General features: G+C 52.1%; 1 protein-coding gene across 50 annotated transcripts in view; it reads left to right on the top strand.

The window, feature by feature from the left end:
- Positions 1-27473, top strand: part of NCOR2 (nuclear receptor corepressor 2) — a 397818-nt gene that overhangs the window by 293896 nt on the left and 76449 nt on the right. For all 50 annotated transcript variants that reach the window (XM_037879169.2, XM_037879168.2, XM_037879164.2 and 47 more), the window contains 4 exons: positions 2796-2858; positions 13588-13730; positions 21345-21492; positions 26345-26870. In XM_037879169.2, the coding sequence (XP_037735097.1) occupies positions 2796-2858; positions 13588-13730; positions 21345-21492; positions 26345-26870 (880 nt within the window). The remainder of the gene's footprint in view (positions 1-2795; positions 2859-13587; positions 13731-21344; positions 21493-26344; positions 26871-27473) is intronic.

Genomic DNA, 27473 nt, shown 5'->3' on the forward strand with positions numbered 1-27473 from the left:
CCTCCCTGCCCTGGCCCTCACTCCCTCCAGTTTATATCGCGCCTGGGCTCGGAAGCAGTAAGGATGAGCGACGGCTCTGACGCAGCTTGTTGCAGTGACCGTGGTGTTGGAAATCCAGGCTTTGCCTTCCTTGCCTTTGTGGGTACCACAGATGATGGCTCAGTGAAGGGAAGGCTGGGACAACTCTCTACCTGTAGCCAGTGATGCCATGTTTCTTCCAGAGTAGGAGATCCTCAGCACATCACTTACTCCTAATACTTTCTGTCCCACGCGGTCTGTGCTTGGGACTTTGCTTGTTGGGCTAGCCTGTTCGACGCAGCTCTGATTCCCTGCCCCGTTTCAGCCAACCTCCCTGCTGTGCAAACACGTGTGCAGTGATTTCAAATGAGAGGACCCAATATGACAACCCCGGAACATCCTGAACATGCCGTTATGTTTCCTGAGACTTTAGGGCATCTCAGGCTGTCAGGGTGGTGCCCGTGGTGTCGTCAGAAACGAGAGAGAGAAGTTAAACCGATCTCACCCTAAAATGCAGGGGCAGACGGATAGCGTAGCCCTTAGTTTGGAATGGCAGGAGACAAGGATCCTGCATGCAGCTGAGACCCATACAAAGGTGATAGCTTCCACTGCCAGCCACATGGGGACTTCTGAGTGTTGAAAAGTGCCATATCCAGGCGATGGTAGATGGTGTGTGTCTTTCCCTCCCTTCTATGACTGACAGAAAGATGGTGGTTGCCCTTGGGAACTATCCAGGGCTGTCTTTGATAAACCGACTGCAGTATTTGCCTGATTCCCTATAGCAAATACTAAAGAAACATTGATCCATGCAAGACAATTAAAAACATTTTAGGGGTGACCTGCCTTCTGTCTATTCGAGAATTTCCTTACTGAATGCGGTGTCTTTATTAGTATAAATTATGTCTGTAAATGTCCGTTGATTCATCTGCTGAGTATTGACTAAACCCTTGACTGAGCTCTCCAGGGCAATGACTGTCTTTGTGGGTATAGTGCTAGCATGGAGGCATTATGCCAATAGCGATCGGGAATAATCCCAGTCATTTAGGTAGCATGTTTCCTCCAGAGGTCTCCAATGGAATCTCAAGTGGGGAGAAAAGACTGCTGACAATAGTAAAGTGACCAAAGGAAATGGGCTGATGTCACTGGCCTGCCAAAGCAATCGGTTACACTTTGTGTCTCCCCAGGAGTGATTTAATTTAGGTTGGCAAAGACAGTTACCGCATGTTAAATACCCATTGAACATTAAAAAACAAACAAACCCCATACTGTGGTTTAGCTGCAGCACGCTGCAGCTCCCGGTAGACATCTGTTACGTAACTGCTCAACCTCCATAAATATCATTAATCAAACCCAGTAGGCCATTTATCTGACATTTATTTAACATACACTAACAATCTTATTAAAACGCAATTAAATGCCTAGTCAAGTGTGTTTGGGATACTTAAAGCAAATAAATCTTGAAGCCCTAATTTGCCCATGGAGGGGGAAAGAAAATTCACAGGTATTGATTTTGTTCTGCCAGCTGAGCTAACATGTGCTGGCTGGATCTCTGTGGGGACTATATTTCTAATGGAGGAAATGACCTGCAGTGACTTCCACGAGGTGACACCTGCAATCTGGTGCAGTCAGCTATGAAGAAGATGCATTTTTCTCACTCCCAGGCCCTGGTACCTAACACGTTGTGGGCATCAGAGCTGTACTCTTCCCCCTCCAGAGCCCCAGAGCCTTTACAAGCTTGGAGATGCTGCTTCTCCTCCCCACTCGTGTCCTTTAACCTAGCCTGTTGGCCTAGTTTCCATTTTAAAAGAACATGGTCAAAACCTCTCTCCTCAGTGTTGAAATAATGCTCCGCCTGTTGGCAGCTGAAACGGAAATCTGTTTTCTTATTGGGGGCTGTCTGTCTCTGACTCACATACTGGTTTGTTGTTGTCGGGTTTGCTCACATGTGCCAGGCTGCCAGCAGGATTATTTCAAAGTGAATACATTACTCAGGCCCACAATGTCCAGGGCATGGAGCATGGGGGTGGAGAATATAAGTGAATGCTGGGCATAGCTGGCACCCATCTCTTACTGTGCTGGTTGGAGGGCACAGTCACATCCAGGCTTCCGGAGAGTCGCTGTTGCTCTGAGGTTCTCGTTGGGTGTGAAAGTGACTCAGAGGTAGCCCAAGGTGCTGCATGCAGAATCTCTGGAAATCTCTGATCGCCTGGGCATTGCACCATCTCTCTGAGTGCATCAGATTTGCTGACGACTGGCTCCCCCTACTGACTCTCTGCTCCCCGGGGGTTGATCAGTATTGTTGAGATGACCACATCCCTGCATCCGGGCTGAGTTCTCAGCTCTTGCCACCGCACCGACGACACCTCTCCACACGATTAGACTAAAATCAGTAACTGCGTCACACCTTTTTTCTGCAAGACCAGGGCGAGTGGGACCATCATATCACTGGCAAAACACAGTTTCCCTAACGGGGCTGGCTTGGTTTTCCCAGCCCAAAGCTACCTTCCGCTCAGACCTTCCATCAGTGTGCCGAACACTATGCTGGCTCGGCGATATTGGGCCTGGCACCTCCCCTTATCTAAGCCTGGCACGGAGGCTTGTGAAGCACTTTGGGATGCTCAGATGAAAGGCGCTCTCCGTGTACAGTGTATTCTGATCGGAATGGCTGGCATTTGGGCGCTAGTCACCCTCCTGAGATTTTCGGGCTCAGTTGCTGTGTTTCGTACGTTTAAATACCTCTCGCCGTGACCGCTTGGTTCTGTCTCTTTATTTTTCAGCTTCTTTGGAGATGAATGAAAGTTCCCGCTGGACAGAGGAAGAAATGGAAACGGCCAAAAAAGGTAATATACAATACAGTTTTTCCCCCCATCTGCCAGTTCTGATGGTCTGGAAAAGAAGCCAGTCTGTGGTGTTAGATGGTACTCGCCCAGCACAGACAGCATGAGTGTGTTACCACACTGAATCTTGGGGGCCTGATTCTGCTCTTCTTTACACTGCTTTCACCCACTGTGTAAACCCATTGACTTCAGTGAAGTGACTCCTGATTTATGCTCAGTTTAGGCGAGCAGGAGCGAGGACCTGTATAGTCTGAGAAAAGTGCTTTTGTGTTTGTTTTGGTAAAAAGCTACAAAGTTGGCAGCAAGTTTGGGGATTTTGTCAGCGCTTGCTCCAGGAGTCATACGTGACTGATTTGTGTCATGGCAGGACAAGGTGTTGTAGCATTGTCCAGGCTCTGTGCTGAAGCGAGGTCGCTACAGGAGATGGCTGCATGGCTAGAACTCGTGTCGGTGTCGAACTGGGAGAGCAGTTGGTGGTTTGCAGGCCTGGGCTAGATAGCTGGGGTTTAGCTCTGTGTCACGGAGTTAAAGACTGGAAGGGATCATCTAGTCTGACCACCTACATATCACAGGCCATCGAACACCACCCACCCACCCACCTCCACACCAAGTCCAACAGCCAGAATTAGACCAGAGTATTTTAGCGTCAGGAGACTGAACTATTGTGTGCCACAGGCAGAAGACCTGGAGGGACCAACGTGACCAGTGCCCAAGGTCCCTGCAGTGGCAGGAAATTGTTTGTGAGATATGCCCAGCCGAGCCCAGCAGGTAATCCATGACCCATGCAGAGGAAGGCAACCCTCTGCCCCTAAGGTCTTTGCCAATCTGACCTGGGGGAAAATTCCTTCCCGACCCCGAATTTGGGGTCACTTTCCATGTGTTCGTGATACACACGTGGCCCCACACCGGTAAAAGGCATGTACCCTGATGCCCATGCGGGGGGACTCCCATGTGTGAAGAGAGTAGAAGATAACCCCCCCCAGCCCATAATTGCACAAATGCAGTCGCCCACTAATGGCAAGTCAGAGTTTCTGATCTCTGCCGCCTCCTTTGGAGGATCTGCTGCTGTTCGTAAAGCGACTGCCACTGGCACGTCATCGGCCGAGAGCCCCCAGGCCCCCGAAGCGCAGTCGCAGATGGGGATTCTCCTGCTGAACCCTGAGACAGGGCTGTCCCTTTAACCGGGGCGAGGCTGCTCGCCAGAGGAGGTTTGTTTTGTGTCCTGCGGCCGAGAGAGAGAGAGAGAGAGAGAGCCCGTCGCTGAGACCGTTGTGTAAATGTGCTGAGTGTAGCAGGCTCCCCTTGCCACTTCCCCCTCATTTGTCGGGCTCCTGTGCCAAGATTTCTGCTGTTTAATTTTTTCCAAAGTCATGTCCTGTTGATCTGCGGTTGAGTTCCCAGCCCGTGCGGAGTGCAGCCCTCTCAGCTTGCTCCCTTTCTTCTGGCCTGCGAGTAGTGTAGATGTGCAGCTTCAAATGGAAACGAGCTTCATTTGGGGACAGCAAACGCAGACAGACCTGCTGGCAGGTGTTCGATCAGCTGGGGAAAAGTCCCTGCAGGAGGCACCTAGAGCATAGCCTCTGGCCTCTCACGTGCCTGCAGCGTCCCGGACTCAGTTTGTGTCGAATACGAATACACCGAAATGTTTGGCTTGTTCTCATTTGAGCCATTCGGACCCTCTATAAACCCCTGGGCCAGTCTTGTGTACGGCCAAGCATTACTCTCTCTAGACTTGTCACGAGATAGACTTCAGTCAGGCTGCCTGGCTGAGCTCCAGCTGCTGGGATTAGCAGCTGCCGGTCAGTGGATTTCTGCTGTAAGGATCCCTTTGAGCAGCCCCCTCTTTCTGATTTTACTGTAGAAGAGCCATGTAGGCTACACGGTGGGGCTGTGCTGAAAGGAACAGTCTTGGTAGCCACCCACCTAAGCCAGCATGGAGGATGGGACTTTGGGGAGGGGGCATCCAGTCGCCCCAGTACCTGCCCAATTTGCATAGAAAGGCAGCAGGCAGCGCTCCAGCCTACGCAGGGTTGGATCAGTCCACGGGAGTGTGGGGCTCCCCCCACCCCACCCCGCTTCACCTGGCCACTTACATGATGTTTCCCCCATGCAGTGGCCTGGGAAGTAGTGAGGTTTCCGTCTCAGGTGTCTGCAGGGAAGCTAAATTCCCATCTTGCCAGACCCCAGCCAGCTTCACAAGGCATTTTCCTGTTGAGTGCACCCAGCGAGTTTGAATGCGTTTAACCGGCACTTCCAAAGCTTGGGGCTGGATTATTTTTTTTAGCCTGCAGCTGGTTGGCATTCTGAACATTCGAAAAGAACCTCAGACGTCAGTCCCAGTTTGATCCTTCCAGCTGATGGCTGTAAGGGTCAAGCCCAGCAGCACGTATGCCAGGGAACTTGGTTTGGGGCAGTAAAGCAGTGTAGTTGAATAATCTCTCCTGATTGCAATCTGGGTGAGCATATTCGACAGCACTTGCATAGCGATGCTGAACGGAGAGATTTTAAGTAGGAGAAGGAGGTATTACGGACATAGGGTGAGACAACAGTGGGGAATACCATATTATTAAAGTTAACTAGAGGAACGAGAACCTTGTACGGGTGAAGTTCTTGTTTAACGACACTTTTATTTTGTAATAAACTTTGATTGGATAGTCTGCCAAAATGTACAGCGATTGATGTAATTATGGGGCCGTGTGTTCTGATATCATCGGCTTCTTCCATTGCGACTGTGATTCAAAGGTACAAGCAGGCAGTTTTGATTAGCTGTAGTTGCTCCAGGAGTTACCCCACTTGCTTTTGGACTGGGTGGTGGGTAGAGAGCGAATCCACTCCCATTGGCTTGGACCTGAGGCTGCGCAGTTTGGATGAAGTTTTCACTGCAGGATGGTTTATCCTTGCTCATGCTCTCACGCCCCGGAGCTGGGAATGCTTAGCTCGCTGCTAGGTTCGGGGGATTTATTGAAGAGCTAGTGACCACTCTAGATGCAGCTCAGGGCTTTCCCCAAAGCTTTAACATGTGGTTTTACTTTGCAAAGGGACTATGTAATGCTGGCACCTTCTTATTCAGCAGCTTTTCCTCCCTGTGCATCACTGGGGCTTAGATCTGCTGACTTCAGGAACAAAAATAAGCTTTGGCCATTTTCAGTCGTGTGAACTGTGCTGGCTCTGCAAGCCTAGGGCTAAGGGGTCTGTCCCACTTTGGGCCTCCTCCGCTCCTGTTCAAACACATGGCAAGCAGTGGATTGACACAGGTGAGGGCATACTCGGAGGACAGTGGGTGGCTGCGCTGTTCACATCCGTCAGTCCAGAAGCAAGTTCAGGTGGGAGAGGTTGGTTCAGCTATTTACAGTAACAGCCAAGCTGCAGAGTTGGGCCCTGGCTCCGCGCTTGCCTAAATCCAGATCCTGTCCCACCCAGGGGTCAGTCAGGCCCCGTTGTGGTTTATCCCGGTGTTGTGTAGCCACCTGAGAGGGGTGGCAGTGCCCTGCGGAGCTGCTCTCTCTGTCTCACGCTGGTCTCTCTGTCATGGCATGTGTCGTGTTTCTTCACGAGGTAGCAGAGGCACCCCAGGGTCAGCTCAGGGAGCGTCAGCACATGAAATACAAAGACCTGTCAAGGGAGCGGGTTGGTAATGACTGTAATTTCCCGCCTACGGTTGAGTTTCGAACAGATTTTTCTTTTACCAGTAAGGGAGCAGGAATAGCACCTCAAGCAGGTGACGAAACAGCCAGATTGCACTCCAGCAGCGGCTTCTCGCTGCCTCCGTTCTTTGGGAGGAACCCTGGCAAGGAGGAGCCACGTTTCCCCCAAAAGATGGTAAAAGTCCCTCTTGGATTATGGACGTCAGAGGGGAAAACTGGCTCCTGCTAAAGGCTTGCAGACGGACGCTGCCTTTCCCTCAGACGGGCCGCGTGGCACCGAGAGGGCAGCGAGGTCTGAGTTCAGCGGGAGGAAGACGTGAATCCTGCCAGCCGTGGAGTGGGCCGCTCTAGAGTTCTGAGACTGAAGCGAATGGAGTAGGCCGATGTAGCTGAATCACCAGGGGGTCTCGCTCACTGATGGGCTGTAACAAGGAGGCTAACCTGGGTTGGGGAAGATGTGGAGGGTTCATAAAAACCACGGTGAAGCGTGAACATGGCTGATGTCCCAGAGAGCCCCTCAATAAGGGGAGACATGGGGTGAACATGGGCTCATCTCCTGCAAGCTGCTCTCAAGAGGAGAGGAGGGAGACCACGCTAAAGGGGAGTTCCTTGGCCATTGCAGCCAGGGGAGTCTGCAGCAAACCATGTCAGACCTGCTCGGTTCGCGGCACTGCACCGTGCAGTGAGATCACGCAGCGGCCACGAAAATGGCCCCCGGCTGTGAGCACCCTTCTCTTAGCTCGGAGCGGGAGATTCTCTTGTGGGCATGGAGAGAGTTTCGTTGCGAGTCTCCTTCGCATCAGCAGAACATCTTACAGACGCTCGAACTGATAGACTTGGCATGAGCCAGAAGCTCATAGGAACAATCTGGATCCCCAGGCTGGTTTCTGAGGAAGACTAGCCCAGATGGCGCAGATCACAGCTAGCGAGAGCTGGCGTTTACCGATAGTATTGCTGGCCCTCCGTAAACACCTTTTGGAGGAACTGCCATACCATATGTTTGCTGCGTGCTGCACAGAGAAGACCCTGCTACTCTCATTGGCCTGGAACTGGGAGTCCTGTGTTCTGTTCCAGGCTCTGCCACTGATGTGCTCAGGGACCTACTGGGATTTGCTTTGTGCCTCAGTTTCCCTACCTGCAAAACAGGGCTGCTAATGTTATATACAGTCACACACTTGGTAAAGCACTGTGCGATCTGCAGGTTAGTTTGGCTTGTGTTTTTTCAGAGCAGCGTGTCCAAACTTGTATACCTTTCGGACTGCTGTTGGAGGGGGTGGCTTAAACTTAAGTTCTGTACACACTGCCTCTGTAATGCTAGTTGTGGTCGGAGAATCCCAGCCCCTTCCCAGTAACACCCCGTCCCCTCAGCTGCCATGCTCACTGGGCAGGCTGCTGTGCTTGCAAACCCGGGACGGGTCTCCATCAGCGGTAGGAAATGGTTAAAGGAAGAACGTGAAGGGAGAGGGGGTCAGAGGGGTCTTGGGAGGGGTGTCGCACTAGGGTGTCGCTTTTGGGATGAGATCATTTTTTTAAGTGTAACCATGATCTGTTAATCCAGTCGAGAGCCCGTTAAGGGACCTTTTTGTGGGCTCGCTCATGCGTTGTTCTGAGAGGCGAGACCTGGGTGGGGCGAGGGCAGCCATGCTGGAGAGTCGGGGGAGAAATAATCGAGAAGGGCTGTGACCGTGGAGAGCTTGAATGAAAGCCACGCTCCCCGCAATGCTGCTTTCCTCTGTCTCTCACGCGCCAGCATCCGAATGCGCTTTAAAGTGTTCTTGCAGGTCTGCCCACTCCTCTTCCTTCCTGCCTTCGTTTCTCAGGTACTCCAGCCTCACTTTCCACAGACCGGGGAGGAGACTGTCCCCACGCCTATGTCCTGGCCGATCCCGTCTGCATGGGCTCGCTGCGCAGCCGGCACGCTCGGGGTGTGTCTGCCTGTCCCTGTCTCCCCTGCCCTTGGAACAGGCTGAAGTTATCCAACCACTTGTTGGTCCAGCGTTATCTCTGCGCTCTGTTTGTTTTCTCTACCTCCTCTCCCGGGAGCCCTGTGACCTTGCCAGATGGTCGCGACCTTCGGTTGAAAAGCGAGGCAGAGGGGAGACGTGTGGGGAAGGTCTGGTCCGGTTCACTAGAAATCGAATCTGGCTCACACCTCCTCAAAGAAAAGCCTCTTTGATTCATTTCAGAGCAGAGGAAACTATTAAGCAAAGCTTTGTTTTCCTGGCTCACTCCCCCTGCTGTTGACATTCAGATGAGAGAGAGAGAGAGAGACAGAAAGTGAGAGAGAGAAAGGAAGTGGGTGCCAAGTTGGCCGCACCCCTTGTCAGCTTGGGTCAGTGCCATGCTCGTTATTAATGCTCTGTCTAGAGGTCACATTCAGACAAACCGAGCCTCTGGGTCAGCCAGAGGAAAAGATTAGAGCTTGTTTGCTGCTCCGCCGCAACCCCCCCCCCCCGGCACCGATCTCCTCCCGGCCCGCAGCTGGCAGGAGGGAAGCTGCAGCGCGCGCTCAACTGCTTTGCTGCCCCCCTCCCCCCTTTTATTTTTTTTTTGGCAGTGTTGGGCATCTCTTGAAACTGCACAGGCTCTCCTCCCCGTACCGCTGAGCGAGGAGGTGAGACCGGGGCCGGGGGGGCAAAGCCACTTCAGTCCACCTTAACAAACGCCGCTCGAGACTGCTGGAAAGCTCGGAGGAGCTGAGCCTGAGGAGTGCCCAGGGTGCCTCTCGCCAGCCCCAGTGGGGCAGAGAGCACTGAGGACAGAGCATGTGTTCAAGGCAACTTCTTGCGTCAGGGTCAGGCGCCTTCTGCTTTTAAGACCTGGTTTTAAGTTACCGCGCAGTAGCTGCTCTTGCTACCGAGGGCTCCTAAGTGCCGGAGCCCCCAGGATTTAAAGAATCAGCTTTTTTTTTTTTTTTTTTTTTCCGCTCCTTCCTTCCCTTTCTTTGGCTGCTGCGAGGGAGTGAAAACAAAATGAGCGGGGAGGATGTGAGTCAAGAACTCCCGGCGCTTGGTAACAAACTGCTCTGCCGTGCAGGGCTTTGAAGAAGTGCTCTCCCTGTTTATTCTGATCTGCCTGCCGCATGCTCGGAGCTGATTTTCTGGTAGGCGAAGCTAGACTCGGAGAATGTAAGTACAGCCATAGGGCAGTAATGAAATGCTGAGCTTCTGGGGTGAACGTTAAGGATGGGGAGAGAGCGCGCGAGCGAGTGTGCGCGCGTGTGCACGCTTGTGCACACACCTATCCTCTCCTCCTCGCCAGTCAACGCAGGACTGATTAGGATCTGGTCGGCTGGTTAGTCATAGTTTCAGTGGCGGTGCTAAATGAGTGTGCGTTTTGTGAGAGACAGACCTACGTGTGGCAGGCTCGTGTGATAGAGATGGGGGGAGGGGCAGCGAAGAGTGCGTCGGGGGGGCGGTGGGGTGGGGTGGAAGGGAGCACTGTCGTGACGTTGCTCAGCAGAGCCCTGGTTGTGTCTGGCGAGTGGCCTATTCACCAGCAAGACCCAGGGCAGCTGCTGGCTGCTCCCGCCCTGAGAGTACAGATAATTATAGTTTTGGGAAGCAGGTGTTGCTGTTTTGTTCTCTTGCCTGCAAAGATAAGGGCATCTGTACGCACTGGTTTAATCTTGCAGAGGGAAGGTCTGTCTGTGCTTTGGAAACATGCAGCCTCCTCCTCGTGAGATAGCCACAGACACCTGCGCGGCTCCCCTCCTGCCAGCTGGATGCTTGCCTCCAGGCCCGCGCCAATTGCATGTGTGGAGAGCGGGCACACCGCACGCTGTCCCCAGGAGGCGAGGGGAAGGGTGCCGAGCTTCCCAAGGAGCTGGGCCTCGTGGGGCCGCTGGAGCAGGTGACTTTAAATTGAACGGGCTTCAGCGCAGTCTGGTGATTGGGAAGTGGCCCTGCAAAACCGCTGGGCGCAGCGCACCTGACGAATGAAAGGGCAGCTGAGAGACTTGTTCCGTGCTGCAAGACAAGGTCAAGCTGCACTTGGAAATAGAGTGGGCACGGATGGACCTTGGGGTGAGACCCTTCCCAGCACAGTGACAGCCATTGCAATTAGCACACCTTTCTGCCCCACACCGTGCAGCCCAGTCGTCTTGGAGGACAACGCAATCGTACAGAGAGTGTCACCGGTTGTGGATGCAGGAGCCGTTGTTACTATTCAAGGCCCTTGCCCGAGATGTAGCTTACAGTTCCGGCCCAGTCTGTTACCCTGGGGATTAAGCCCTCCAAGTAGCAAAGAGGGAATGGATTGATTCATTCGTTCATTCTGGAAGTGATGATGAATCGCAGTGCATGGGGCAGGCCTGCTTTCCCCTGCCTTGTGTAGCCATCCCTGGGGGGGAGGGATCTCGCAGGCTAGTGTCTCTCAAGGTTGGTGGCAAGATGGATTCGAGAGGTCCCAGTCGAAAGCAGCAGCAGCCGAGGTCGTGGCTTTCAATGGATCAACGTCGGGAGTTGTGGAGCTAAAGCTCAAGCCCGACTCTTCTGTTGCCCCCACTCTGCTGTGCACGACAGGTCTAATACATACAGCACAGTCAGGGCTGCAGGATATGGGCACTCCTGGAACTGTCGCTCTTCGTTCCTGGCTGTGCTTGGGTTCACCCAGAGCCGGATGGGTGTTTATCCAAGGGCCGGTTGGCCCGGGTACTGGTTGGCATCTCTTTGGGGCAAATCCCACGCCCCTCTCTCCTAGCCTGTGTAGGGCCCTCATCTGCCATGCAGCTGGTGTGCTTCTGCTGCATGGGGGTGGTGGGTGGGATTTGGGGATCACTACTCTCCCTGTGCCCCGGCCCTCTGGGGGTATTTAAAGCTGGGACTGCTGGTTCTGCAGCTACACAGCTCACCCACCTACCCGGACCCGGGGTGCCAATTCCTGCTCTCCCAGCCCCTGCTCTGATCCCAGGGGGGCACTGCTGCTTGAGCTGTGTGTGCTGGTGCTAGGGTGTTTTATTTGTCAACCTTCAGATTCACAGAACCAAGGCAGCCTTTTTAGAGTGGGCCCTACACATAAACAAAGCCGGTGTTTGTGGGTTCATTTGTTCGTTGCTAGAGCACTTTTAAAGGGAAGTATAGTGCGGGTCCTAAGGACGTGCCAAGGGCTTCCCTGTACCATGAACGAGGACTCTGCCTTTGATCTCGTCAGGGCTCTCAGGCTAAGGCCTGACCAGTATGGGGATGGGGGACCTTCAAGGAAGACCCTCCAGTGCTGCAGGAGGGTCTGTGTCAGTGGCATTCTTCGCACCAAGGGAACCCCAGCATGGTGTCAGGCTCTGCGCCAGAGGGGCCAGGCACAATGGGCAAGACAGCTTTTTTCAGTTCGTTTTGGGTGCTTCGTGTGTCCTTAAAATGTTGCTTTTCATGGGACTTGCGATAGCCTGTCTTCGCCAAGCGTGTTAGAAAGAACGTGGCAAGCGGCAGGCAAAAGGCAAAGGAACGTGGACCGACGCAAGGGCCAGCCGGTCACGGTCCCACCTGACAGTCGGTGTGGAGCCAGCTGGAGCTGTGCAACGTCTCATCCCCAGGGCTTGTGGGCAACCTGATGGCAGCTACCTAGCAGGCCAGCCCCAGCCCAGCCTGGCAGAGGGGGAGACGCCAGGGTCTCATGGACATCTCAGTGGGTCAGAGGGAGCAGTGGGGTCAGGCTGGCTTATTTACATGCAGGCAGGGGAAACCTTAAAGGGGCCACATGCCCGTGATTCAGAGCTTCCAGCTCGATGCGGCTTTGAGGCCGTTGCGCAAACCAAGTCCCCAGACAGGTAATCCAGGGAAGGACACGGATTTGTAAGAGGGTAGCATCCTGGTTCAGCTGCACGGTCCCAATGGGCAATACAGTGGCTGTGATGGTCTGCTCAGGGCTGCAGGGCGCTCATTAAGTGAATGGCCCCTGGCACCCCCACCTCGAGCTGGTGTGGATTCTCTTGCTCCCCGCACCTTTATACACTGTGAGCTCAGCTGGCCTCTGCATCCCAAGGGAAGGCTGGTAATTTCCCTGCTTTCACTGTGTTTGGCCTCCTCCCAGTGCCAGACGTGTAACTAAATCTTTGGCAGTGCCCCAGGTTTCTAGATCTTTCACGATCCAGGTTTCTCCCTCCTTGGTTCCACTGGCCTCTGGTTTCTAGTAGCAGCGTTAGCATATCTCTCTCCACAGTGCCTGTGGCAGGCATATTTTTGTGTGTGAATATCCCTCTGTATTGTATTGGCTGGACCTGTGTCTATTGCATATAGTGTGTGTATGAAGCAGAGCCGTGCGGTAGCATTGCTCAGAGGAAGGGTGGTCCAGTGGTTAGGGCAATAGCTGGGGAATCAGGAGACCTGGGTTCAGTTCCCTGCTCCACCAGGAACTCCCTGTGTGACTTTAGGTAAGTCACTTGTCAGCCCCTGGCTTGATGCCTGACCTGGAAAGCTTCTGCATGTGAGCCCACGATTAGCACTGATGATCTCCTCCTCCCCCCCTCCACACACTCCTCCTTCCAGTAGTGGAGTTGCCTGGGTGAATACATCACTGCACTTACGTCTCGGCTCCTGTGTTTGGACCCCTCCTGGCCGTCTCTGCATGTGCCTCCAGCCCATCCGAGCCTGTGGGCTCCAGCTCTCGAAAGCTCTGTCTCTCTGATAGTGGAGGGTGCAAAGAGCCTTTCCCCATCCCCGTTAGCCCCCCCCCGGGTAGGGATCAGGCACAACTACAGCCATCCGGGAGGAGGGTATGTGCTTTCACCTTCCCAAGGGGTAGAGCAACAGGCTTCTGGTCACTCCCTTGTGGGGTGCTGTGACTGTCCTGCCCCCAACAGGCCATAACAGCGTGGTCTGGCCTCAAACCCTCAGAGCTGTCAGCGTCGTTGGTAGATGCTGCTACAGCACACCTTGTTCCCCAAGACTGCTGCTCTACTACTTTTCACCTGGAAAGAAAAACAGGAGCCTCTCGCTCATCCTCTTGGCCACGGAAGTCTCGCAGTATGAGACCATATTGTCCCAGCAGAGTTTGGTTTGTCCATGGGGCGTGACCCAGCCTTCGTGCACCGCCCCACCCTTGAGAGCGTTGATCTTGTTTTGCCCCCTCTGATTTTATTTTCCTGGTTGCAGGTCTCCTTGAACATGGGCGGAACTGGTCGGCCATTGCCAGGATGGTGGGCTCCAAGACTGTGTCGCAGTGCAAAAACTTCTATTTCAACTACAAAAAAAGACAGAACCTGGATGAGATCCTACAGCAGCACAAACTAAAAATGGTAAGCAGCCCGCCGCAGCCCACTCCAAGCACCACAGATATTTCCCGGCAAACAGTGACACAGCTTCTGACGTTCCCAAGTCCAAAGGGAAGTTTTTCGTCCCTGAGAATTTTACTGGGTGAAAATCATGGAGCCCAGGCTTCAGCTGACAGCTTATAATGAGAAAGGGGGCGTTTGTCCTTTGGCCCTTGGTATTTTCTGGCTAGGTTGGGGGCTCCTGTGGGACACAATGACCAGGTCTCGGACGCATACGTGCTACTCAGTGAGAGAAAAGGAGATAGGAAGGAGAGAGTAGCCGCTGTGTGTTAAGATGCGTAGCCAGATTGCGATCCCAGTTACAGCTGTGTGAAACCATTGATGCCAATGGAGTTGTACCAGTTTACCCCAGTGTTACGGAGATTGGAAGTGGGCCCAGTAATGCTGTTCATTTCCGGTGCAGTCTTCAACTACTGTATGTCCCATCGTAGCTCAAGCACTGAGTCTAAAGAAATGAATGGCAAACTGACCACAAACAACCAACAAAAACCAAACCCCACAAGGCTGTCATCCGTTTTAACAATATTAGAAGGAGGGAGGTTGATTCCCAGAAAGAACAGTCATTGGGATGTCCAGAGACAAGCATGGTCCAGTGGCCTGCTGACAGGAGTTCAAATCCTGACAGACATTTTGATTCCTTCCATGGTCTGGGGCAAATCACTTAGCCTTTCTGTGCATCAGTTTCCCTGTGGCAGAAAGGGGATAATAATACTTTCTTCGCTCGAAAAGTTCAGGGAACGAATTAATTGGCGCTTGCCAAGCACTCTGAAGATGCAACGCGCCAGTACAGATCTGCTAAGTATTATAATTATAATTTCATTTGTAGAGGGCCCTGGGGTTCTGAGCTTCCTGGCTAATAGAATTCACATGGTGTAACCCCCCAAGGAGCGTTTTGGAAATGAAAGGGACAATGTTCAATGCAGGAATCTCTCCATCAAGCTATTACAGTATGAGTAAAAAGACAGGAAAACACTCAGTGACTCAGCCAGGAATTGAATATCCTAGTCACTCTGTAGGAACAAGAAGTAGAGCGGACAATGGTGATTCTTTTGATCATCTCTCCAAATTGAAAGATACTCCTGTGTTCCTCTTTGTGTTAGAGACAAAGCAAACAAATGGTACAAAGAAAACAACAAAAATACCTACCTAAAGAATGGGATGAAACACTCACACACAATGTCTCCAAATAGAGCTTTGTGTTATAAAGATCTAGTGTTCGTTCCTTGGGAGAATTGGAAGGAAGATCGCTGAACTCAGTAATAGAATTGGAGTTGAGTATAATAATTTATTCTGCTTCCTAATATTTCAGAAATTGCACTGCATGGGCATTTTTCTGCAGAACCAGTTTTCCACTCATCCTTTTCTCCCCCATTCATATTGTTCACTAGCGCATGCAGTTTAGATCATCATCATCATCATCTAGTCTTTTAAACGCTGGGGGCTTTGGAATTTAGGTTTTGTATAAGAACAATGAATGCTCAGCTGTTATTTATTGGGCTCCATTGTTTTATGGCAACAGCAGATGCCATAAAACTGAATAAAATAAAAGAACAACTGAGAGTGAATTTCCACAGACTTTCCTTCCGAACTCCTAAATATAGTCAAAAGTAGACCAGCCCTCCTGATGGTTTCCTGTATAGAATCTGGGCATGCAAAATAGTCAGCTTTGACCTCCCTCTCAGGGGAAGCAGTCAGAGGTCAGGCCAATGTGTCATCAGGTAATTTTGCAATGAAGTCTCTAGCTTGTTCCATGACCTGGATGTCAGCTGCTATTACTGATCTCCCTGCAGATAATGTACAAGGAAACGGATAGGCTCTGCATTCCCAGTTTTGCTAGAATGTTGTTTATTTAATTTAAGGAGGATAAACTCAGTGAGTAACGCTTGTTAATTTCTCAAATGTAGCTTGTTTATGGTTTGTAGCCCTGTTGCTAGGATGGGTATAACAAGGGTTTTGTTACAAACTCAGATCTCAGCCCAGCTTTGCTGAGGTCTCTAGAAACCTTCAAGTGAACCAGAGCACAGTTCTGGGCAAACCTGAGTCGATGTATGGTTTAGCCAGTGCCAGTGCGTGGTGTTGAATTTCAGCCAGATGAAAGTCACTGTTCCAGACTGTTTCATCCCAATGAAACTCGGTAGCTCCAAGTGATCTTCAGCTTAGGTCTGAGGGCTCATTCAAATGAGAACCTGAAGCACGGCCCAAGGAACATGAGCCCATTCGAGCCCTGTTCCCCAGTTTGCTGTGGCTAGCACAGCTGTAGTCTGCGCTGGTTCAATTTGCTCGCGTGCGCAGTGGGTGCGTTGGCCTGCAGCTGGTGATTTTCAGGTACGGCTCTCAGATCGGTGGGCATGCATGCCGGACTTTCAGTCACACCCCTGATTTGCCGGTGCCCGTGGGTTACGAGGGTCCAGCTTGGAGTCTTGCCTCTAAAGGGAGGCTCACAGCCCAGGCTGACTTGTGCTAGTGGGGCTCACATTAGCACACAAGAAGTTGTGTAGACACTGCGGCTTGGGCTGTCAAGTCCCCTTCCCCCTGACACTTGAGAGCCCGAGCCACAATGCTAGTGCAAGCCCCGGGCTGGGAGGCTGGCTCCCAGATGCAGTGTAGACATACCCAAAAAGGGACTCTGCGGAGCCTGTTCTGCCCCCCACTGCCCAGGAAAGCCATTCGAGCTGCAGTCAGAAAGCAGGTCTGTGGCAGCTCCTTCCTGTTTCTCTGGGGCGTGGATGGTCCATGGGCTTCCACAGCTTTTCCACTCATGCCATGCTTGGGGTTTGAAGTTTAAGGGCTGTCCTTTTGTCCTTACCGAAAATAAAGCTCACCTGGAGAGCTGTTGAGAGACGGGCTTTGTATACTGGGAGCACAGGGAAACACTGCATAGCCCTGTCTGCCTTTCAGCAGAGCTGTACAGGCTCCCAGACGTCCCTCTTTCACTGACTTGTGACTGGAGGAGGACCCTGCTGGCAGTATTGGATTAAGACAGGATCAGATAGGCGGGGGGACCCAGATTTTACAGCCCCACCCCTGGAAATACATGCCTGGAGCTGTATATTGACAGCTCAAGAAACCCATCAGAACGATCGGTGCCTCTGATTAGGGTTGAGTCACGCCACCTTTGAGCTTCATTCTGAGTCTCTGCCTCTGGGCGTTTCGACTCAGTTCTGTTGCGAGCACCTGAGATCTGTTCTTGGCTTCAGCCTCGGTTAGTCCTGACCTTCTGCACACTGATCTCTTGTTTCATTAACCACGGCATTCAAGGGGAAAATGGGGCATTGTGATCCAGAATGTCCTTTCAAGTTGCTCTTGCCTTGAGCCATTGGAGCTCAGACTCTCTCTCCCCATGCGGGTGTCTGCCACTTGTGCTGGCCTTGTCTTAGGCCAGGGAACGATGTGGCTCATATTAACCTATCAAACGAAGGGTCCCTACAAGTCTGTGCAAGATGTCCTCAGGGCACCCATCTGTGCGTTTTCCTCAATCAATTAGACGGAGCCTGCTCCCTGTTAGACGCTGCCTCAGAATCTGGACAGCTCCTAGATTGGCAGGATCCTGGTGCTGATCCTCTACTCAACCGTCTGCTTTCCCTTCGGAAGGGGGGAATGAACTCTTTTTGCTGCCCTGGAGGCAGTGTAGGCTGGGGACCCCATTCACTCGCTCATCCCATGGGCTGAGGGAAAGAGTTAGATCCAATCACCCTTTCCTATTGAAAGGCCGGCTGTCCCTTTCCGTGTGTGTCTGGGCTGTGATTCCCAGCTGTGGAACAGAGGCCATGATTCCTCTCTGCAAGTGGGACCCTGTGGGGAACGCTTCCCCTGCTAACATGGAACCTGACCCAAAGGCCATCGAAGTCAGCGGGCATCGGATCAGGCCCTTGTTCTCCATGCCAGTCCTGGGACTGACGCTGGGTATCGTATTGGGCGAAGGTCGGCATTCACTGCTAGAGTGCACCATCCTGTGACCCGGCCCACTGGCCGGATTTAGTCCATCCCTTCTTGGGTAATGGAACTTCCAACATAAAATGGTCTACGGTCCTCACGAAACGTGCCCCACCCCCAGGCCCTGTGGTCTTCACACCCTTCTCCCAGGGCTTTCTACTGTCTCTGTCCCCTTCTCAGGGACCAGGACTCCTGGAGTTTTCCCCTCGATTCTCTAACAGAAATACCAAACCAAAAATATACAGATTCAAATTAAATTCTACCCTTGGCCTCTCTTCCCTCTCTGCAGCAGTGTTCATCCACCGAGCACCTCCTAGGGCTCCCTCCCTGGTCCTCCAAACCTGTGCTTTGTTCAGGGCTCACCTCTGGAGCCTGCTCCACTCCCAGTGGCTGCTTTGTGTCTCTCCTGTCCTCCTGCCAGACTTCCCCACTCAGGATCCCTGAGCTTCCTCCTCTCTCATCCCAGGGCCTGACTGCAGAATCTGTCCCTTCTGCATTAAACTTCCTGCTTACCACCCAGCCCCTTCCCAGCTGGCCATGGTCTCTAATTAAACCTGGCTCTCTCCCTCTACCCCAGGTGCCAACAGGTAACACAACTGGCCTCTCAGGTCCCCATTAACCCTTTCAGGGTCTGCGTGGGGTACACACCCCATCGCAGTGGGCCTTAGCTTCCGATCCGAGTGCTGGAATACGCATGACCCTGCCACGCTAATTCGGGAGTGCCAGCGTTGTGCTTTTAGGGAAGGCTGAGACAGCTGCTGATGGGGCATAAATATAATGACTGCTCTGTATCAGGAGCAGGGTTTTTTAAAGCCGCTTTGGCTGCTCGCTCTGTGTCAGGTGGTGATCCCGTGAGGAGGCCACATTTGTCCGGGCTGCTCCTTTCCCTTCTGGGGCAGATGGCCAGAATGATGTCACACTAGCAGGTTGTGTTAGCTATATCCTGGCCACTCAGGGTTGTTCAGGTGGGGTGGGGGAGTGGGGAAGGCTCCAGTAACACCAGACAGCTTGGAGAGGAGGTTGAGAAGAACTGCTGATTCTCACCAGAATTGGAGACAACCTAATAGAGCTGGCTGGAAACCAGCCACCCCAGGTGCCTGGGTTGGCCATTCTCCCCCTAGGAAGTGGAATGACACATGAGGCATCGCGGAGTGCTCGGAAATAACCTGCCGTGGGAGAAGTTCAGGGTTTAGTCTGGTTTGGTTTATTTCCCTTTTGACGTAGATGTCTCTGCTATCACGTAAGCCAAAGACTGCCGCGCAGTCCTGCTCGAGCTATCCTATACATTCCAAGGGGAAAAACTCTCTAGGATGAATCTAGTAAGTCACTTTTAATAGGACACGCTGTACGCTTAGCACCAAGGAATAGGATGGATGTGAAAACCACTGAAGTACTGATAACAGGTCTCAAACTGAGCCTAGGGAGCTACTCAGTTACATACCAAAGAAAGGATGCAACACCACGTAAAAGCATTTAATTCCTGCATCAACTATGAGCTTCACCTTATCATCATCTCATTTATTTATTCTTTGTATCTAGCACCTCTGGGATTTGGAGACCCACTGTGCTGGGCACTGTACAAACACCTCGGTTCTATGGACAACCAACTTTTGCCTTTAATGCTAAATTTGACTGAAGCCTCTCTTCTCCTCACTTTCGCTGCCACGTGAACTGAACTAATGTTGGATGATACATTTGTAGTGGCTAGGGTCGCCCATCAGGGATTAGGGACCCAGTGTGTTGAGATAGGCCACCCCTACCCGTAAAGAGCTTCCAGACGAAGTATATGGTGACAGCCGGTGCGTTGAGTCTGATGGAGTTACAAGGCGATGGAGTTTGAGCAGGGATGAATTTGGCTGGATATGCCTTGACCAGAACCCAAACCTTAGAGCAGAACGTGTGTGCATGCAGCTTGAGCCTGTCACTAGGTATGTCCCCCTCCCCCGAACTCTGCTTTCTAGATTCAGATTGCTTCCAATAGCTCACCATTGTTACTTCACTGCACAGTGGGTCTCTCGCAGCCCCAGAGGCCTGCGTGCCAGAGCTTTCATCTCTGCATGGGCCAAATCCCACTGCTTATCACTTAGTGCAAACATAAAAGCCAAGTCTGATGTTGATGCAGGGGCTTGTTCCCAGCTAATTTCCCAGCATAAGATCCCACTCGTCAGCTCGTCTGAGTCACAGACACATGAGTAAGAGAGGCAGTAAGGTGAAGAAGGCTTTGCCATAGTAACGCAAGAGCTTTGTCATCACATTAGCATTATCTGAAGGCCTAACTATGAGCTGCTTCTTCAGACAATAACATACAATTATTGAATTGTTCCCTTGGCACAAGTTGAAGCTCTGACAAAGTTCTTCCCGAGGGAGCAGAGATTGCCGAAAGAATGGGGTTACCGCAGAAGTGGGTGGGTCAGCTCAGAGGGCTCTTTGGTTCCATTTGTAATGCCTCTGCTATCACGTAGCTTCTCAGGTGCTTCCAGCCTCTCCTGCCCAGTTCGATACAAAGCGGTTAAAGCGGCAGTGTTGCCAAGCAAAAGCAATTTGTGGGGTTTTTATCCAGTGTTTTTTGAGTCTATAGAGACGGAGGGAAGACACTCCCCCCCCCCCCCCCCCCCCCCCCCCACCTCGAGATCCAAAGGTAGAGTTCGCATTGCTGCTGCAGCCTTCATTTGCCATCCATTTAAATAAACGTTCTAAGTACGTCATTCGAGTGGGGCGAGCGGAGGGAGCAGCAGGTGACGGGCATGTTCCTACTGGTTATATTTATTTCCATAATGACCCCGGGAAACATTAGCAGAGACGAGACTCTTGATTCAGGCCAAACAGTTTATTGGAAGTAGCAGAGTGTGTCAAGACGTGCGTGACTGAAAATCAGGTCCCCTTAAGGTGTCTCAAGTTGGGCATCCAAAAATGGAGACACCCACGATGTTGACTAAAGTTTGTCTGAGTTGCCATCTTAGTCATCTGTAAATTGGCTTCATAATACGGTGATAGATCTTCCAGGCCCAGTTTAGTTTTAAAGATAGGCACCCAATTAATTCAAATTGAGGCCAACTTCTTGATGGTAATTAGGTGTCTTAAGCTCTGAATTGCTAGCATTTGTGCACACACAATTGTGCTGTCAAAATGGAGACCGGTTTTATTTTATCACATGATCGTTCGCAATGCTTTCCTGCTCTTACACTGCGGTATTGGGCAAAGAGGAATGTTTCCTTGTTAGCCTCTCCCAACAGCCTCCTAAGGGTGGCGTGCCACTCAATTAGTAAAAGTTTCGTTGGGAAACTTAGAGGGCTGGTACTTTGCACATGTATGCCAACTGTAGAGCAGGGGGTTCCACCCTAACTCACACTGAGTAGGACATTACTCTGTGAGTAGTCCCAAGGCGTGAGGCACCACTCACAGTAAGGATGGCATTAAAGTTGCTCTTTCTGTCATTTCATGAAGTCTGCCCTTCTGCGGTGCAGTCACTAAGGTCCAGGAGCGATAAGGGGGTAAAGAGAATCCAAGAATACGTAGTGTTTTATGTAGCCTGTTACCTCCTTCCCATTGAGGATTACAGGGAAAGCACTGGCCCTGCAGGCCAAACTCTGCCTTTGGTTACTGTCGAGGGCTTAGTCTTTGACCCTTGACTGCTTCTCCCCGTAGGAGAAAGAGAGGAACGCAAGGCGGAAGAAGAAGAAAGCCCCTGCCGTTCAAAATGAAGAAGCTGCCTTCCCTCCCACGGCAGAGGACGAGGAGATGGAGGTATCGGGGACAAGCGGCAATGAAGAGGAGATGGCCGAGGAGGCGGAAGGTGAGACATTTGAGAGGCGGTGGCCCTGGGGGGAATTGGTTCGGGTTTGTTTGCTTCATCCCTGGACCCTTGGCTGCAGCCGAGCAGCCCTTTCCTGCCAGGGGAGGAGACAGGAGAGGCGTTTTTGCCCTGCAAATGTCAGTGCTTCCATGGGTCTCCCTAGTAAGCGTATCTCCCGGGCGGGAGGAGTCATGCTGGGCACCCTGAGGATATGCGAGGGTGATGCTTTCACACCACACCGGAGACACGGAAGCGCTGACATTTCTGGCTCCTCCAGGTTTCACGGTCGCTGGGACTGTCCTCAGTCACAGCCCTGGTCTGATTTATTTGTGGAGGCCGTGCAGCTCCATACCCTGGTCAGCTGATAGCCAGGATGCCCTCAGGCTGAGGTGGGGGTTGTTTTGATAGGGGTTTGATTGGCAGCTCCGGTCGTATGTCTCCAGGAGTGGGAGAGCGCGGACAGTGCCAGCCTTCCCCCACTGCCTAGCTCCAGAGGGATTACCCGCAGACAGGTGGTTTATTTCCACAGCCCATTTATGCTTTGGCCTCTCTCTTAGGTGACCCACCGGGAACCCAGTTGGTGCCATTTTGGGGGATAGAATTTTTGTTAGTTTCACTTTCAGCCACTACTGCTCCTGGCCCAAATTATCATTGCCGCCCTTGTAGGACAAAACCTTGTATCCTCGGACCGATCCCTTGAGCCCCCCTCCCTTACCACTGGACATCTCTGGGCTGGTCGAGGGTGTCATCTTGCGTATCCTTAGGTTTTCCATCTCCCTAGTGAAGAGTCTGCACTGTGATCGGCCTCCAGTCCCCACGTCGCTAGGCCTTGCACACCTCTAGACTTTTGTAACTCAGATTGGGTTTCCTTTTAAATAAAGGCCTGTTCACGCTGCGTGACCCCCAGCGAGGCGAGAGGGTTGGAAAGCAGGCGCCAGGGTGGGGTGGGTAGGGGCAGTCGTGAGGCAAAGTAAGCGTCACTACCCTGTCCGCTGCCCCAGGCGATGAGTCACCAAAGCATTCGAGCACCAGGCATAAGCATGTTCTTACATTAAGTGCTTTGCTGAATCGGGAGGGGTCTACCTCACATGCTTTAAGTTAAGCCCAGGTTGAAGTGCTTTGCTGACTCCAATCCCCCACAAGCGAATCAGCAGGAGGGCTGGGAGAGCCAAGACTGCCCGTTCTCTCTAGGGCATCGCTTTTCTGACTTTCCTGACCTAAACAACAAACATCCCGTGGCTTCTGCTTCGGAAAGTCGTCCTCCTTCGGGGCAGCAGCACGTTCAGTAGCTGCTAAACCACAGGGTCAGCCCACCTCTGCATTGTTTAATATCTTCTTTCAGGCAGGCAATTTCCACACTCCCATTTGAGCAGAAGAAAGGGAGCCAACTGAAAGTGACAGTTTTAGCTATTTCTGGCTCAGAAACTTCAACCGCGAGTTTGGGAAAATGTGTCTAATTTACGGCAATGGTCCCATTTGACTTTTGTCAAAGTAATTTAATAACTTAACCAGCAGTGCTGACACCACGCTGAGTCCTGGCCTTGGAGACCAGGCTAATGGGACTGGAAATGGCAAATCTTTTCAAGTCATTGTTGAAAGTGACTCACGATAAGGCAGGTTCCAGGTAAATCTGCGCTGGGTGATCTGTGACTCACAGACCTGGTGTAAGATGTGGTTCTTGCTCTTTGTGAGAGCTGTTCAGAGTAAAACTATGTGTTTTAAGATTAAAGACTTGAAGACCGATCTCTTGACACACTTAGAAGCTTTACATTGTTACAGCTTCAATTCTCGTCTCTTATTCATCCTGTGAGGCAGGTGGGACTATATTTCTGAAGTGGGCTACTGAGCTGAACAAAGCTGTAAGCCAAGTGGATGAAATGTCACAGGAGCAGAAATGTCAGAGCAGCAGTACGCTTGAGCAGTTTCCCTAGCTCCCCTGTGACATTTGGGGATGCATTTTGGCGTAATGAATACCTACCAGAGGGGAGGGCTTTGGATGAATTTGTTGCACGATTAATTGTCTGTGTCAGGACGACCTGGTTTGCAAGCGCAAAGTGTACGTACGGCTCACCTAACGCTCCAATGGATGAGGCTCTTGTAGCAAAGTCAGGCTTGATCACTAACTGTAGTGTGCACCTCACTGTCCGTGCTCATCTCATTCGTGATTCAGCTCCTCACGCTCGCAGCAGGCTTGCAATACTGGGAACAAACACATGGAAATCTAAAGCCTGGTTGAACCAGAGGCGAAATCTCTGCAGACATCTCTTCAGCCTCTGCAGACCGCGTTTCCCTTTGGGAAGGGAAGCGGGTGCATTTCTGAGCGAGGCTGTGGCCAAATACACCATAAATCTCCGTCCGGCCTAAATACTGTAAATTCCTGGCCCATAGTCCTTGGGTGACTGTGTTTCACTGATTTATTATAAGTAAATAAACATCAGGGAAGGCTGAAATTCCTATTGGCCTTGGGGCATTTTTCTGCCAAGAAAGTGGAATACTTTGGATGTGCTCAGACGTAAAGCTATCAGAATACTGTTCCTCTGCGTCCATCCATTTTGGATATAACTTGAAAGCCTTGCAGACAGATAACCATCTGTGTCTGGAAGGAATTCCACCTTCCCTCCCATCCTTACTGTATTGAGGGGGAGAGCACTGCCCTTAAATCCCAAAGCAAGTTCATCTTGACCCTACACCTCTGACGTTCTGAGATATTCTGAGAACCCTCAACTCCCACCAATAGAGCACACCCTTTCCCTTGGGTCAGGAAGTCCCTGAAGGAGTTGCAGGCCATCTTTCCAAGGCACAGGTCATTCCAAATATTCCTCCCTTTGGGACAAAGAAACAAAAGCCGTCTCTGCTCTGAAACGCCTCCCTGCATCTAGACGTGAGTGTTTTCAGCTCAGGAGGAAGCCATATCCCATAGATTTGGGGATGATCCTGGATGCTTAATTATTAACCTGTCCTGAAACTCTGGGATATTTTTCCTCCGGCTGACCCTGATCTCCTTTCTTTTCATATTGGCTGCTAAACAAAAACGTGTGGAAGGCTCCTTCTGCTGCCATGGATTTCTTCGTGGCTAGGCCGTGGGGTGGGGGAAGGCTGGTATCCATAGTCACAATGATGCAGTCCTGGGAGGCAAGCAGAGAGGTTGGAACCTTGGCTTAGGCCTTGATCAGACTGGAACTGGCCCCGATGCCTTGATGAGGGCTGGTTGGAATTTTGAGAACGATGCAAAGAAGGGCAAAGGGAGCGATTTTAAATGTTGTCATTGGTTCATAGGGCCAATAGACAGCTCCCGCCTGCCTGGTTTTAGATGCAGTGTTCTGGCTCTTGGATTCATGACCCTGTCCCTTGGTTTTTAAGGCTGGGCTCCGTTATTTGAATGGCACCCAGCCTACAGGATGCACTCAGCCCAGGCAGAGAGAGGAGCAAGCTTCTTTCTGTCCTTGATGTGTCATAGACAGCGTGGGGATCCCAGCACTTTGCTGTTCAGTTCAGGGACTGGGTAGGTCAACATTTTTGTGTGGGGTAGCGGGAACAGGAGACTACTGAGACATTCCGTGTTTGCTCCTGTATGGGGCAGGTAGGGAGAAGGTCAGACCACAGCACCACGGGAGGGGGGAGTGCAGAAGAGATGAGGAAAGTAGCCAGGAGGCTGAGCAGGTGTCCCCGTCCCACGCAGCTAGGGCGGGAGCCTGGCGGGAGCTAGACCTGAAGGGTGTGCTTTGGGGGGGACAGGCTGGGGCTGCTGGTTCCAGACTGAAAGCGCGTGACCCTAACACACAGCATATGGGAGATAGGGATTTGATGCGTCCGCCTTGTTTTACTCCCAAACATAGTCCTGTCTATCTGGGCACTGGTGTTCTCCAGCTGGGACAGGGGAGAGCAACATGACTGGGACATGTACAGGCCAGATTTTCAGCTTCCATAGTTCCACGTGGAGGGAAGGGAAGCATGTGAGTCGGGGGAGAAGAGATTCTCCACGGGAGCCACTGGGTGCTGAAAATTTGGCCACAAATGTCTCCATGGAATGCACCGTAAAATCTCCCTTCGTCTTGGGGGTTTGTTATGGTGTGTAAAACCCATAACTGCATTGTGATGGGGATTCCCATTGGCCTGCTGTTAAAGCACTGGACTGGAACTCAGGAGAGCTGAGGTCTGTTCCCAGCCCTGCCATTGGTCTGCTGGATGATCTCAGGCAAAGCACTTCAGGCCTCAGTTTCCCCAGCCATAAAAGGGAGCTAATGATGCTGCCCTCCTTTTGTAAAGCACTGTGAGATCTACTGATGAAAAGCACTAGATAAGATCAAGGCAGTGTCCATTTTTGTTTCTTGACATTTAAGTATAGTGATCCGGGAATGGGCCAAGCCCGCGGCTATTGCTCTGAAATATGGGGAAATCAGATATAATGGCTCAGATCCCAGCCACCCAAAACCTAAACCCAACTGATGGAAGCTCTGAAATCATTTCCGCCCCCACCCCTGGCAGTCGGCTCCCTCTGGGCCGTTGCTGAATTGAATGTGCTGAAATGTAATGTGCTGGATGCTGGAGAAGGAGAGCGGGGAAAATGATAAACCATATGCTGTCATCTGCTTCAGGTGGGACGTTGACACGGGTGATTTCCAAATGTAGGGCTCCATTCTTGCTGCCAGTTGACACTGGTGCATCCTGCTTCCCCAGTGCGGTTACTCCAGCGTAACCAGGAAGAGAATTTCGCCTTTCGTAGGGAATGAAAGTGTTTCACAAAGCTGGGGAAGTACCTTCTTTCTTGTGTCTGCCTCATGTTTGTGTGTTAGATGTCTATGGCATAGTAACGAACGCTATAGAAATTGATTCTGGTTTGATTTCCTTTCAGCTGCAGTAAATCACAGCTCGGATACCGAGAGCATTCCCTCGCCGAGGCCTGAAGCCAAAGAAAGTGGAGAGAATGGGCCCAAGCCCACGCCTGGGCGAGACTCCGGTGCAGAACCTGCCCTCAAGGCAGAGGATGCTGATGCTGTTACTGCAGCTAATCCCACTGCTACCACCACCCCGCAGCCCCAGGAGGCAGCTGCCGAGCCAGCCAGCAGTGAGGAGAAGCCGCAGGAGGAGCTGGTGGTAGACGTGGTGAAGACGGAGGAGCCAGAGGAGAAGCCCAGCGAGGAGCCCTGCAAGAGCGAAATCAAAAAGGAGGAGAGCAAGGACTCCCCAGAGAGAGACAAGGCGAGCGAGAAGAAAACAGAAAGCGTCAGCAGCACGGCGGGAGAAGAGGCGACGCCCAAAGCTGAGAAGAAGGAGAGTCATAAACCAGGCAAAGCCGCCGGGCTCAACCCCGACAGCGACTCCAGCGCCACCTGCAGCGCAGATGAGATGGACGAGCAGGACGCCATGGACAAAAACAGGTAAGAAGAGGTGCCTGGGGAGCAGAGCCGGCAAAGCAGGTTTGGCAAAGGGGCCGGATAACCTCCCCGCCCGTGGGAGCCTTGGCAGCTGTGTGGCTGGCACGCCTCTTGCAGGGGAGGTCATGTCTCAGGCCATGGGATGTCAGCAGCTCGTGCTGTGGCTGGGGAGATCTTTTTCCCAAGTACGGTGATGGGCCAGAGTCAGGGATGCGTGACAGATGAGGTCTTTCCTGAGAAGTGCCAGTCATCGGCCGTGGCTGGAGCCAGGAGGCAAGGCGAGATCCCGTGGGGTCCTTCTGCAGTCCCGTAGCCCTGTCTCCTTCATGCCTACCATACAGAAGCTGATCGTGCCAGCCTTGCTCAGGCTGAGGTGCACCCACTCCACAGAAATCAGCGAGACCGTTTGCGGAGTATGGTGCTGCTCTGGGTGAGGGTGTGCGGAAGTGATTGGGGGCCTAAGGCGCAGAGCAGAAAGCTCCAGACTCCTGGGCGCTTCTCCCAGCTCTGCCTCTGACACACTGTATGACCTTGGGCAAATCACCTCACCTCTCCGGGCCTCTATTTCCCTATCTATAAAATGGGGATGATGATAAGGCTTTCCTC

This window comes from Chelonia mydas, chromosome 15, assembly GCF_015237465.2.
Source record: "Chelonia mydas isolate rCheMyd1 chromosome 15, rCheMyd1.pri.v2, whole genome shotgun sequence".
Lineage (NCBI taxonomy): Eukaryota > Metazoa > Chordata > Testudines > Cheloniidae > Chelonia > Chelonia mydas.